This window comes from Carassius carassius, chromosome 17 (genome assembly GCF_963082965.1).
Source record: "Carassius carassius chromosome 17, fCarCar2.1, whole genome shotgun sequence".
Lineage (NCBI taxonomy): Eukaryota > Metazoa > Chordata > Actinopteri > Cypriniformes > Cyprinidae > Carassius > Carassius carassius.
In genome coordinates this window covers 28442444-28458202 of record NC_081771.1, presented here as the reverse complement: position 1 = coordinate 28458202, position 15759 = coordinate 28442444, and the positions used below count along the sequence as shown (strand labels likewise).

Below are 15759 nucleotides of genomic sequence, written 5' to 3'. Positions count from 1 at the left end.
CATTTCTCTAGAGCTCTTAGGACAGAGGAGAAGCAGAACATTTCAGTTGCTGCCAAGATTGGAAATGGAACTCTGCGATGTTTCCGAATTAATAGAGAGAGTTAATTTTGCTATTGCATCATTTGACCTTCATCCGTAGTATTTATCAGCAAAGCTGTAACATTTGAATACTAATTGCAAGGGAAAGGTCTTCAAAAAACCCTCAAATTAAAGTTACATGCTTGTTCTAATTTAAGGGACTGAAAGTAGCCTACTACTTAACTTCATACATAAACCTACAACAGAGTTAAAAAATGGCAATGTCACCAGTGCAATAAAGTAGAAAACTTTGAAAATAATACACTATGTATTTATTCTGCATTGTTACTTCTTCTTACCTTTAATTCAATGACACATTAGTTTTATTCATTCTTGTTGGAACATTTTAAGTAAACATGTCCTGTTTCATTGTCTTTACAGATCTGTTCATCTAAACATTGAGCTGAGACGGATCTGCCGAATGATCAATTTTTCGGGGTGCTTGGAAAAAGAAAGTTTATTCTTCAACGGCAATCCCAGCCTGCACTGCCATCTCACCCATCAAGAACGAGGATCTTTACCAAGTCAACAAATTAAACTGTCTAAGTTAAGAAAGAACTAAAAGCAAGCTAAACTAAAAAGAAGACTATCCTTACTAAACTAAACTTGTAACACACCTATCCAATGACGGTTGTTTTTGTTGCCTTTCATCTTTTTCTTATCTTTTTAACCAGTCTGGACACTTGAAAGGTTTGAAAGACTGGTTAGAGTAGGAGGAAAAAGGCATCAATCAGAAATACGTACGGTTCCTCTTTGGAGGAACAACAGGACCTTGTACGTCATTGTGCATACTGACTATTAAGTGTGTTTTTGAAATCTGAATCAGAAACAGACACTCTTCAGTATTACAACATTCATTTTTAATGTCCACTGAGTGCCAGTTATACAAACTGGCCTTAACAGGACTACAATGGAAAGCCTAAATCTTCCTACCCAAAACAACAGTTCCAGTTTGGATACGTTAGAAACGTTCTCAAACTACAGTGAGAGTTTACCATCACCGCAAATCACCAGCCCTCCTCGTCAAGGCCGTCCAATAAAACCAAAACCCAACATGACCTGTCGGCGAAAGCGGGAGTTCATCTCAGATGAAAAGAAAGATGCATCGTACTGGGAAAAACGTCGCAAGAATAATGAGGCTGCCAAAAGGTCAAGGGAGAAGCGCCGGCTCAATGATATGGTGTTGGAGAACAGGGTAATGGCACTGAATGAGGAGAATGTGCGGCTGAAGACAGAACTCCTGCAATTGAAACTAAGATTTGGACTCATAACCTCTGCCTCTTACAGGGAGAAGACACAGCAGATCAGCAATGCTACCGAGGCAGCGACTAATGGAGCTAATGGTAGCGGAGCAACTTCCGGAAATCCATATTACTCAAGCAGTGGATACTCCAGCGCTTCTCAGGTCATGATGAACTCTGATTCCTCAGAGGCTGAGCAGCCGACAAGGAGTGAACGCCACACAATGTTACACAAATACTCCCCACATGGCTCACTGTCTGACATGTCTGATGGATCTTCACGGGACAGTCCTGAACCTATCAACTTTGACATCAAACACGAGAGCTCTGGAATGGACATTAACAGGCTTGAGGCAAGTGTTCTTAATGGCATGTTCAATGGCCATCAAAGTCTTGGACGACTGGAGAATCACCAAGCGCAAGAAATGGAACACCAAGAATGTGTCAATAACCCAGCCCCTCCTTCCACCACACCCCAAAGAAGTGTCATTCTCTTTCGTTCCGGAAGCAGCTCCTATCCTGTTGAGAGCCAAAGGGTTGAGGACATAGATCAGCAGGTGGCATCCCAAACACAACAGAATGGGCTAATCACTCATTTTACTCAAACAGGGTGCAATCTACCAATAAGACCGGATGGTTTAGAGACTCTTTCAGAGGTGGCACAGCAGCTGGCCAGGAGGTCTTTGGATTCTCCAAGCTATGAATTCAAGGCAGGTGTCGAGGAGAGCAGGCGGTTTGTCATACAGCAGCAAGACCTGAGCATTCAAGGACAGTGCAGAAGTCCGGTTCAAGAGGGCACTCCAAATTCTTTTGCCCCAGATTTGGTCAACGAGGCTGGAAAAGCCCACATATACCAGCGGTCCAATCCCTACCTCGGCACTCTGAGCGAGGAGCCACCAGTGCTAACATATGAAGGTTGTCCAAAAGCAGATGGCTTCTACCAAGAGCACTCCTCCTCAGGCAAGGACACCTCCTCTAGCGATGGAGACCCACGCAGCTCTGACAAGGAAGCCTCCACTGATGATGAATCTCCCTCATCCTCTTCCTCTGATACTGGTGGATATCATGCCATCCATCAGTCAGCATCCTCACCCTGCATGGTCGCCAGTGATGCTTACCAGTATGGAGACAACCAAGGTGAAATGAAAGGCACTGCTCTGCCACACAAGCTAAGGCTCAAGTATAGAGCTCTATCTAACGGTGGCTCCCAAGACGTCCCGGCTACAACAGCTACTACGTCACCTGATTCCGCTCTGCCTCAGCACCCATACCTGGCGCTAGCGCAGGTTAACCAGCAGCAAGGCAGCAGCTCTGGAAGCAAGGAAGGGGAGAGTGAGACAGCAGATGAACTTTGCACACAACAGTCTCCTTCCAGAGAGAAGGAAGAGGAATGGAAGGAAAGCGGGAAGAGGAGCTCAGGAGGACGAGGTAGCAGAAACAAGAAACGTGACTGAAACTGGCACATCACATGCTTTAATAGAGTTAAGACAGGACTTGATAAATGTCACCTTTACCATCCATAGAAAGGAAAATGAAAATGGTACCAATTAATTGCATTAAAGTCTATTGCTTATATTTAACAACAACAAGAAAGTAACTTGCGTTCTTGCTCCGTTTTCTTATCAAGAGTGATTCTGTGACCTTTTAATGCAGCTGTGTTCTCTTACTCCCTTTCATAAGCACTTAACTGTTAAGTTACAAAGAGGAAATCGAGCTCTTTCAAATGATCTTTTTCCTCTTTTGAAAAAAAAACCTACAAAACACTGTATAGCAACCTTTGACTTCACCTTTGACTATTTACATATCTACCACGTTTCGTAGCTAAACTGATGGGTCGTCTCTGAACAAGTTGATGGAGTTGAAGGCACAAGTCCTTTTCTCTCTACTGATTTCAACCGGTTTAAAGCCTGTCTCTCTCCTCTGCCTTTGGACTTTAGCATTATTGAAGCACTTGGATTATTATACTGTGACATGACTAAACATATCATATTTCAATATATTTTATGAAAAAAATGACGTGTCAATCTTAAAGAGTAGAAAAGTGGGAGAAAGACTACAAACACTGTCTACTCCTTACTGTTTGAATTCCTGTATAGTCCTTTCCAAAGGTTCATATCTTATGCTTCCATTATATTTTTTTAATCATCGTATTTATGTCCCTGTATCACACCATTCGAGACAATGTTCTCTTCATAGTGTTTCGGTCATTCATAGGTCAAGGTTAACCAGTGAAAAAAATCACCTTTTGTACATCACGTTACTATATTCTATCACTGTAAAGGAGCTTGATGGATCACCCCTTCTAAAGGTCACTGTGACCAATCCTTTTTTTGAAAAAGTACATCTGACATTTAGCTGAATTACAGTAAAAACCCTTCAAGGCGGTCTCTCCCGAGGCTGAATTAATATGCGGACTGTACAAAGTGTAAGATATATCATTGCCATTCTCAAGATGGCCGTGTTCTCTGTGGTCAGGTTTCAGAGAAGTCTCACATGCTACCTCATGAGAAGAAACGGTTGAGGTTACGCAGAACTGGAGAGGTTCTCCTTTGGTGTGTGTAGCCCATTGCATCATCATACCCATTAACTGTTGCGTATAAAAAGTTAACACACAGTAAAATGCTGCAGTACGCGACTAAGTGTTATCTAGACACAAATCCAATCCCACTAGTTGTCTTTGTAGAATTTACCACAGCTGAAAGCTGCTTCTGCACTGAATTATTTTCATCAGATTTTATACAATCTGTGTTTATTGTTCCCAAACAGGTGCCTGGCACTGGCCATTATGTAAAAAATGTACAGACAAATTCTCTCTTTTGAGTATTTTAAGTTTGTATCAAGTTTATTTTGGCATTCTATAATAATTATTATTATTAATATTGTATTTTATTTTATATTCCAATGCTATTATTCTTTTCGGGTTAATATTTCTTGTTGTCTGTTCACCTCAATGTGATACAGTATGTATTTTCATGTCCTGTTAATCTATTTCACCTCTGTACCCTGGTGTATTGTGTGGTATTTACCGAAAAAAAAAGAAGAAAAAAAAAGATGTTTGTTAAAAGAGGTGGACGTACCTGTCGAGGTGCTCAGAATGACACTAAAGGTGTGGAAAGAATAATAAAACATTGTATGTTGAATTTAAGTTGCCTAATGTTGTTTATACCTCAGTTATGCCCACACAAGCCCTAATGCCCCATAAGCATAAACACTACCAGCCTGCACTTGCACAAGATTTTAAACCACACCAACGGAAAAGCAAACCAACTTTATGGTTCCAGCTTCTGCGTTTTCATCTCCCGTCCTAGCACCATAAACTAATTGAAATGAGAGCTCTGTAAATGCATAGGGATACTTTGTACTCCTGCAGGGCGCAAGAGTCATCCAATATGATGTAACACTGGCCAAGGCACAGCACTTATGTCACAGCCCAAAGACACACACATAATAGAAGTACACATAAAAATGCTTTCATTTTCTCTTTTCCAAATATGCATTGATGGATTAAATTACCAACGTCATAAGAAAGTCAGCTGCAAATTATACCAAATTTAAAGGAATAACTGGAAAGGAACATGATGTAGATGGCCACTCTGTTCACTGGTCGTGAAAATACTGTACTGAAAGTACAGACATTAATTCAAAGAAGAAGAAAAAAAAATAGACCAGAGCAGAAAACAAGTTATGTAACTGTTCTGATAGCAACTGACATTATAAAAAGAATCGCTTGAAGTGCCAGTCATAATACAATCTTTTCAAAACCCTCGTCCCAAGAAATTAAATCTTGACTTTCTCGCTAATTCTCAACTAGTTCTTCTCTGACACTCATTTTCAAGTGTTAACGATTACCTGTCATTTATTTATTAATTTATTGCTCCTGGTAGACTGCCAGTTTGTTATATCACTTACCCTGTCCAGCATTGAGTAATATGCATGGCACTTACACAACCTGCTGTAAAACCTTAAAAGTACTACCTGTTCTACAATAAATCAACTACAACCGAACAGCCAAATCATCTGTTATGAGTGCATTCATTCAAATATATCTAATATTTTTGTGTGCTTGTTGTTGATGACATCACATGAAAACATGCAGCACTACCGGTTGCTACGGTAGCAAGAGCCTATGCAAGAACAAAAGCAAGGTGACTTTTAGCAAGAGCTGCAGTGCTTTGTTCTCTTCGCTGGTCTTTTTTCACTTTTTTTTCCACTATTTCCCTCTTTTTTTTTTTCATCTGTTCGGAGTATGCGGAACATTATGAAAGCAGGTCAGTGGAAAAGTAGGTCAGTGTGAAGGGGAGGAGAGGGATGAGAAAAGGGGAATTCAGAGAGTGAGGGTTGGGGAGGAGAGAGGGTGGAGGTGCAGATACGTCATCCAGCCTGCAGAGAGCTTAGAGAGGAGTAAGCAGAAAGCTGCATTGTGATCTCAGTAATAACTGAACACCACATACATCTGAGAGCCTGAACACCATTCAATTCAATACTGAACAGCAAAAACACAATTCAGTGCTGCAGTGTAGCTGAGAAACGTCCGAGAATTCTTTAATGATTTGCAGCAGTGCTTGACTTCTAGTCCTTTAATGATTCATACACCTTATCTACAGGAAGCAGAGACTATTTACATATATGATAATACGTAATGCAAATAATATAGAAAGAAAACAAGAGTTTATCAGTAATGTTAAAATTGATAAATTAAAGGCCACATTTATTTATACAGCACATTTCTTACACAAGTGAGTATTTTATTTTATTTAACAAGAAAATCTGCCTTTTTTTGTACAAAGCTTCACACAGTACATATTGAACTAGTGACCTCAAAATAAGGCAGATTATATTTATTATTTATTTTATGGGTTTAACTCGTCTGTTTACTAAAATATTCATATTAGATTTTGTATCCCAGATTGTCAATGTGCACTAATAATCCCAGTGTACGTGTAACCAAACAGCAGAGTCAGGACAAGTAGGAAAACTAGAGCAGAAAATGTCATCAGAGGAGGAGGAAACGTTAAATGAGGAGAGGAAGAACAAAGAGGAAAAGAGGCCAGAGAGAGGAATGGAGTAGGAAGAGAAGATGTTTTGTCTCTGAACATCTGCAGGAGCACTGGGATTCCAGAGCACAACATAACTCTGGTTACGTAACTGAGCTGCCTAAGATGTAGGTCAAAAAATAGAGAGCGCAAACAAGGGGAGAAGTGTCTGAGCGTGTGTGTGTGTCATGTGGAACAGTAATCATTATAATGCAATGATGTGCGTGCGTATTAGCAGGTGTATATCATATAACGACATCACAGGATGTGTACTAATGAGGGTATGTTTGCGTGTCTAATAAGTGTTGGTAAGAGTTTAAAAGAGGCAGTGTGATTCACAGAGGCAGCAGAATGTAGGTCAGCCAGCCTTGCCCACACCCCATTCCCTCAATCCTAAAGCGTACAGTATGACCCTCTTTATTTTGTTCTCTTATTCGCCCTTAGGTCATTCAACATGCACTCACTGCCTTTATGTTCTCTCCATTCTCCTTTTCAGTAGTGCTTACTGGGACAATTTAACAACAACAACAATTTAATAAATATTTTTTCACTGTATACTACTTACACTATTTTAATTATTCTGTCAGTTTTTCTAAAATAAAACAAAACTAAAATGAATTGTTTTAGATCACCGCAATACTGAAAAAAAAGGGAGAAAAAGAGAAAATGTTCACTGTGAGATATCTGAATGAAAGGGTACTGTTCAAAAGTTCTTGGTCAGATTTTTGTTTTTACGAAATTTTATTAATTTTACTTTTATTCAGCAAAAACATAAATTTTATCAAAAGTGACAGTAAAGAAATTATAATGTTGCAAAAGATTTTAATTTCAAATGAATGCAGTTCTTTTAAACTTTCCCAAAATGGTAATCACACACACAGACACACACACACGGACACACACACACACACACACACACACACACGTCTCCATGATGCTTTAAGAAACCTACCTGCAAAGCTACAGTAGTTTAGTTTTAGGCACTTTTGTAAAATGTTGTAAAATGAGGATGGTGCCAAATATAATGTCATAAATAGATTTTGTTTATCAGTTAACTTCTATTAACTAAATTAAATCAACATTTAGTGTGGGCATTCTTTGCATTTAAAGCTTTTGCCCTCAGTGCACTAGCACATAGTTTTCAGGTAGCTTTGCAGATAGGTCTCTTGAAGCATCTTGGAGACGTTGTCACAGTTCTTCTGGATTTAGTCTGTTTCAGTTTCTTCATGTTATTCCAGACAGACTGGGTGATGGTGATCAGATCTCTGTGTGGAGCACTGGCTGTTGTCAGACTCCTTGTGCAAACACAAATTTCACTGGATTATAACAATTAATGGCAAAATGAATGTTTGGAAATGTAAAATGATATTTCCTACAGACAGTGTTGGGGAGTAACTAGTTACATGTAACGGCGTTACGTAATTTAATTACAAAATTATTGTAACTGTAATTAGTTACAGTTACTAAGAAAAAATGAGTAATTAAATTACAGTTACTTATGAAATTTTTGACGATTACAAAGGGGATTACATTTGAATATTTACACACATCCACATACAGATTTAACTGATTTCTTTCCCAAATTGCACTGACTATTCTGAGACATACCGCCCTAATAATTTCCGGGATGCGGAAACACAGTCTGGTTCGTAGAATCCAGTCATAAAAACGAAATGCCTAACGCGGACGGAATATGCCACATTTTGGATGACTAAATCAAAAGTAGGTCAGTACACTTGAATCAAAACATGACATGGACTAGTGTCTGTGAATATAAAACCCAAAAATGCAATATATGACTTGCACATTCTGCGTGTCTGTGGAAATCAGGCGCGGACTGGACACCGGGAGAACCGGGACAATTCCCGGTGGCCTGGCAGACGATTTTGCCCCACTATTTAATATCATTATTGTATAATTGCCTGCCGAATGTACTAAAGCGATCATTTGCGAATCCGCCGTTTGATAATTAAATCTCTAATAAGTCATGAAGTGTTAGTCATCATGACTCGCGCGCTCTCCGCGCCTCCGCCAAACGGTTTGGATCAGACTCAGAGTAATCAATGCGAGAGAGGGAGAGAGAGAGAGAAAGGGGGGGGGGGGGGGGGGGGGGCTGCTGGAGCAGAGAAGCAGAACTATACTGTTCAGGGTTTCAGGTCAGTTTCATCTGTAAAGATGCTTTTTTGTCTTTGTTATTTTATTTATTTAATCAAGCAGCAGCACGTTGCTCATCAGTCATCACTCAAAATACTATATAAAGGACATCATTATTATCTGTTGTAATGTTACAGTAGGAATTTAGCTGAAAAAAAAAAATTCAGATTATTTTTTATAGGTTTAGGGGGAGCTACGACAGACAACAACACAACCCTTACGAAAATTAACATTTTAATATTTAACTATAAATCTAGAGAAAATGGTTACTATTGTTTAACTGTGATAACCAAAAATGTAAAATTATTTTACAAATTTATTTATTTAAAAATAAATACAAATCCATTTGCAAAAAAACAAGGTTATTTTACTTTTATATAGACTAATAAAAGCAAGGTAATTTTTTGTAAGGGAAAAACATGACTCGTGTACAGTATTAGGATTTTTCTATAAAGATATTGTAGTATTGTAGAGTATTGTATTGTTAAGTATAGTTTTGTTCAATCTTGAGTATTAAAGTCATGAGAGAGATGGATAACAGGGCAAAATAAAGAGACTGAAGTGAAAAATGGAAGCGAAGGTGCAGTTCAGGAGAGAACCTTTAATTATTTTGCATGTCCCCAAATTAAAGATTTAAACCTTTTTTTATGTCAGGTCCATACAAAAAATAGTTTTGTCCATGAATTTGTTTGTATAAGTTAGAATTTTCCAGTCTGAATTTTTTTCCCAGTCCGCCCCTCCTGTAAATTAATGGCAAAGACATGGTTTCATTTACTACACATAGGCCTACTGAAGCTCGCAGTGTTTTCAACCTCTGCCGCCTCAATATAGGAGTACCCGAGCAAATAAACATAATTTCTAGAACTGCTCTGTGTCACTTCATGTGCATTTTACTTATTTTGAGAAAACTATCACCATATACAAAGAGACAGCAGTTTCAAAAAAACACCAATGTTTCAGGAGTTTATTTCACAGAATACGTCACATGCTTATTAGATAACTGTATTTAAGTTGATGTATATGCTTTTATTTATTATTCTTTAATTTTCACAAATTTAGAAAAGTAATCAAAAAGTACTCAAAAATAATTAGTTACATTACTTTAATAAAGTAATTGAAAAAGTTACACTACTATTACATTTTAAACAGGGTAACTTGTAATCTGTAACCTATTACATTTCCAAAGTAACCTTCCCAACACTGCCTACAGACACACTACAGCAAAAGATAGAAATTACTGACTTAAACCATTTTTAGCCGATGAAAATACTAGTGTTCTAATAATTTTGGCTACCACTATACAGTCATACACCTCATATTACTATCTATCTATAAGATATATCACTCTTTATATATATATATATACTCAGAATGAACTCAGAATGCACTAACAAAATGCTTAAAAAAATAAATAAATGAACACAAACATCAGAAAAGATAGTAATGGTGTAGTGACACCCTATTGTCTTGGCAACACCTCTTCTATTCTAGTTTATCTTTCTCCCTCTCTTTTTCTCTCTCTTGACTCTTTATAAATCAGCCTCCATCCTCCGCTGCACCTGTGGCTCAATCACTCATCACATGCCAAATTCCTGTCATTATCCTCTCTTTTGTAATCAGCTACTTTAATCAAACCCAAATCTTCCCAAACAAAGAATGAAATGATATTGACGGATGCCCTATTGTGAAATATTCCTATCATAGCGACACATCACCCACTGTGTGCAGCTTCAGATTACCTGCAACAGAGAGTCAAAGGAACCTCAACAAGTTCCTTCCCTCTGTACTTTACTGCTTGATATTAACAGCATGACTGTCTGCTCTAATGAAGGGGTTTGGATTATGTGACTGGCAGAAACATAGACCTGCAAAAAAAATAAAAATCTACAGATTTTCAGAAAAGATGCTGAATATTCATGACAGATAAAAGCCCAAGAAAACTGCTGTGCTCTTTCATAATTATATAGACAGTGGCCCATAAAAGTATTTGAACTTTTAAGCCAAATAAAATGTATCATCATTTTTTCAATTAGATTGTTTTATTTTACAAAACTTGTTTCATGCATTACAGTACTTGCTCACCAATGGATCTTCTGCAGTGAATGGGTGCCGTCAGAATGAGAGTCCAAACAGCTGAAAAAAAACATCACAATAATCCACACCACTCCAGACAATCCATTGGTGAGCAAGTGATGTAATGCTAAATTTCTCCAAATCTGTTCCAATTAACAACTCATCTACAATTTTTGGGTGAAGTATTTTAAATGATTAAATTCAGTAAGTTACAAGAAACAGAAATCATTTTCAAGGGTTAAATCAGACAGAAAGGTAACGACTGCACATTTTCATTTTTGCAGTGTACAATGACAACTAAAATTGTTATTTCTGAAGGGACAGATGTCTAATGCCTAATATTCAGCATGAGATATACATTTCAATTGAATTCATGTTTACAGAATTTTTCACAATAAGTATCATTTTAAAGCAGCTTACACAAAGTGCACATTTCTACATTACAACCAAGAGTAGAAAATCATTATCAGAGGTGACTTTCAAGGTAATGTGTAGTGTGAATATAGCACCTACTTTTAACACATTTCTTATTTATATACGTCCTATTAATTAAAAACAGCAGGGCTACATATTAGAAAACTGTTGATTCTAGAATTCCATACAATAAATGTATTGCTTTAACCTTGCTTTAATGAAATTAAATGTAAGAGGTTGTAAATGCACACCTAACCTTGAAAAACTGCGAATGCATAAGTGTCCTTTTAGACCATTTGTGTTAAGTACATAATCAGCACCAACAAAAGCTCCAGCCTCAGCTCTTTATTATGTCATGTACACCAACGTCAGATCATTCCATTATCTAAGCAAGGCCAAGAACACCCATAAAAGAAAAGATAAAAGAATGCCTCAGTCCTTAAATAAAGAACGCAAAGAGGCCGGAATTGTAAACAATGAGCGTGATTGAGGCTACAATTTGAAAAGTCAAAGAAAGTGGGGCAGAGGCCTCTAGTGAGGACTAGATTTCTGTTCATCCATTAAAAGCGAAGGATGAATTAGGCCACTAGAGCAATGAGTCAGCCCAGAGTTATGCAATGCAAGCGCTCAGGGTATTGCCACACTCTGTGTGTACGAGGAAAAGAGCGGGTATGGAGAAAGAGAGAGAGGTTGTTTTGCAGGCACGCATCTGCGTATGTGAGAACATGACTGACATATGTTCTGGGGAAAATGTGCACGGATAGAACAGCTGCCTTCAGTGTGAGGCCCGAGGAACATAAGGTTTGTAGGCAGATTGTGTTACTTGTAAATGTGAAAGGCAACAAAATATGTTCCAACTGCTCTAATGACAGCACTTCATTAAAAAGACATTATTCTACAATCATAAATCAATACATCCATAATGTGTGAAGCACTGTGCACTCACAGTTCCTGCATCAATACTCCACTTACAAGGACACTTCATATTAATAAAGCAACACTTGAGCTCTGTGAAGTCCAGACCACTATCCTCTTGACTTATCACTATGATCACAATTATTTCATAGAGTTTAATCTGAAACCTCTTCCTCACAGATGGGCAATATTATTCACATACAACTCATTCTAAAAATAGCTCCAAAATGCCAAATTATCATTTAATTCTGGATATTTAATTGTTCATGTCTTGTTTTTATATTTAGATTACCCTTGTTGTCATCTCATGGTTAAAGGTATTTTAAAAATAGCAATAACTCAATAACACTGGTTAATATAATCTTTAGCAAGTCTCAAAATGAATATCCATTTTCCTTTACATTATAATGTTTTGATGCCTATAAAACAGTCTATTTTATTTTTTATTATTCACTCAGTTTATTCATTAAATATATTATAACATTTAATTCTAGAAATAGTACATAAAAAAATAATAACATATGACCGGAAGTGTTATTATTGCAAATATATATATATTTTTAATGTAGCTGAAAATTTATTAATTTTTAAATATTTTGGTGAATCTGCATACCATTTTTAAAATGATTTCTGAAAGATCACGTGACACTTAAGTACATGCTGAAAATTCAGCTTTGCATCACAGGAATAAATTACATTTTCTTTAAATAAAAGCTGTAATAATTCTGAATGCCAGTCTGAGTAGAGCAGCCCCCCTCGGCCTTCATTTTAAAGATAACTAAAGGGGCTATAACTGGAACTAGGGGGTCTCCGGCCCCTCTAGCTCCCCATAATTCAAACACCTATTTTAATCTCTCCGAGGTCACTTTTACCCTTGGAACTAGACAGCGTTAATCACATACAGTATACTAGAAGTTCAGTGGTGCCACAAACACGCTAACCCGATTATCCATGAGATAAGCATCTGTCTCCTCCTTCTGTCCAGTTACCTGCAGCCGACAACCTGTCAGATTCCCTCCTACGGCCCAGCACAACATTAGTGCTTTATACAGCTCAGTCTTGGCCTACATACTTGCAGACATGCACAAGCTAACTGAAAAAACGCTTTAATCTTCAAGACATGATGCTGATTTGCAGAGGCACTTTCAACCATAACACGCATATTCTCAACATAAATGAAATGACAGAAAACACAAATCTGAGCAAACATGAAATGAGAACTATATGACTGAAAAATCTACTAATGTGTCCAGATGAGTTGCTGGCATGAAATGTTTTATGACCTTGTATTTATTGAAAGACTTCTATAAATAATCTGGCAAACCACATTGCATCTGTCAATGTTTGATCTTTAATTGTACAAGCACTTTTACCCTCATTAAAGCTGAAATTTACTTGATGAATGATTTTAGGTTTTAAGTGTGTTACCTTGTATTTCTTTAAATTAGATCAAATTGAATCACACTATTATTCACTTATCAATTATCAGCCTTAACAAAAATAAATAATAATCAATAAAATAAATAAAGAGATCACTAAATTGGCAAACTGCATTCTCAATATTTATATAAATTTTAACTTAAAATCTAGAAAATAAATTTTACGAAAGACCATTCGAATAAATAGAAAAAAATGGAATTGTGAATATTGTTTTTGGAAATGTGGTTTTACATTTAAGAATTAGTAACGTAATAATTCTGAGAAAGAATACCAGAATTGTAAGACATAAACTAAATTTTCTAAGAAAAATTAAATTGTAAAAAACTCGAAATCGCTAATAAAGTAAGTCAAAATTCTGGTACAAATCCCTTTTTTGTTTTTTTTCCCGAGACAAGAACGGGCTTTCATAAATTTGTCAACTATCCTAATATTTGAATATTAGGGTACTCAGCAAACACTGACAAACTTTCAGAATGTGTTAATAAAAGTTCTCTTAAAGTTATGAATAAATGTTCTTTTACTAACATAATTTTAAGTTTGTTTAAAGTTACCTGGTTTATAATAACGTTCTCAAAACATTAGAGCAAAATGTTATTTGTACTTCATCCATAATCCACTGTTTGTCTAACAATTTTAAAAGTAACTTTGTTTAAGAATGTTCAGAGAAAACGTAACATTCCCACAGTGTTTAAACTGGTCAAATGGAATGTTAGGAAAACATTCTTAGAACATTTTTGTTAGCTGGGTACATACTGTGGAAATAATAGAAATGTAAAATCAATGAATTTAAATGTTCAACTGGCTTTCAGATTTCCTGCCAGTTAAATGGTTTATATTTTTCAGAGACCATCTTTCACTCAGACCAGGCCAAATAAGGCATTTCTTTAAGGGTGACTGTGCTGTCTCACAAGTGACTCAGGGAATCATGATAATGGGTAACAGAGCTTCACATCTGCAGCCAAACAAACACACCACAGGGCCTGCAGCTGTCGGGAAGAAGCTCTCTGAATCACAGGACCAACAAAAGAAGTCTGTTTACAACAGCACTCTTTCCCATGCCCACATCTTCTTCTCATCCTCTCCAGCGCTTCCCGCCCACAGCCCCGAACCGTCCTGCTCTTTTTGCTTTAATCCAAACACCTGGGAGGTGCGAACATGTGACCGAGGGCTCACATGAGGCCAGACGCGAGTCAGGCGAGTAATAGTCTGCACAACTAAAGGTAACAGAAGTCAACACACAACTACAAACTCACTTACAACAACAAAGCTCTTAAAAAAGCAGGAACTGTAAACTAACCGCACTTGACCATGTGGCGAGTGCTTTCCAACATCGCTGTATTTATTTTTATACTGACATCATCATGCATGACAACAGCATATGAGCAAACTGAAAATATGAGTCTATATGACTCATAATTCAAACCATGCCACTTTCATAAAAGTTTAGAATCTCACACACCTTCGTCTAAGATGTCTTTTTCTTCCATTTGCAATTCGTTTCGAAAGCCTGCTGGCGCTGAGTTAAAATAGAACAGTTCTAAGAAGTATCTAAGCAGTGTGTTCCCAATTAGTTACTGTATCGTGTCCAGACGAGACACCGGAGAGATGGGATCATTTAAGTAGGTTAGTCAACAGCATCAGGACATGGGTAGTGATAGAGCATGTTTCTTGTTTCTGTTTGGGTTACTGGGTCAAGCAGGGAGGGAGAGACGGGGAAAAATATCACGTGAAGAAGGAACGCCTGGAAAGGAGACACCATGTGCCGGAGACGGATATGGTTGGGTTTCTTAAACACAAAAAAACCCACACGTGAAAATTAGCCTGTATTACGATTCAACTGTTCCAGTTTAATAGATCCCACTCAAATACATTACTATTTATCTTTGCATTTGGATTGGATAATTCAGGTGTGTAAAAAAACATTAGTTATATATACATACATTTTTTACATAAATTTTCACACGCATACCAACAAACAACTGACATGAACCCTGAAAAACAAATTCTAAAAATAATAATAATAATTCTAAGAGAAAAACCAATGAAGTATGTTAAATTAAAGTATCTAAAATTAAAAGTAGAAAAAGATGTAAACAAGTAAACAACCGTGGAAGCTGAAGGACTGGATGACTAGTCAGTTAGTTGACCATTATGACTCACTCCAGTAATAAATATGAAATCTTTCATCTGAATGAGATTTGATTTCTAAAGCTAATGCTATTGACTTCTTAAGACTTGGAATATAGTGTACAAGTCAAGATGTTTCCATTATTTTTGGTATTTAATCTTTATTTACTGTTTTTTGTGTGTTCTATCATCCACTTTGTTTTTGTTTTTGTTTTTTTGTATAATAAAAAAAATCCAAAAACATTAAGGAGCACACAAGTGAGTGGGGAACCTGCTTTTTTCAT

At 37.0% G+C, this 15759-nt stretch overlaps 1 protein-coding gene across 1 annotated transcript; it reads left to right on the top strand.

The window, feature by feature from the left end:
• The first annotated feature begins 477 nt into the window (after positions 1-477).
• Positions 478-4464, top strand: LOC132161514 (uncharacterized). The gene has a single exon (XM_059571622.1). It carries the CDS (start codon positions 989-991, stop codon positions 2771-2773), a length of 1785 nt encoding a protein of 594 aa, XP_059427605.1. The 5' UTR covers positions 478-988; the 3' UTR covers positions 2774-4464.
• Positions 4465-15759: the final 11295 nt, after the last annotated feature.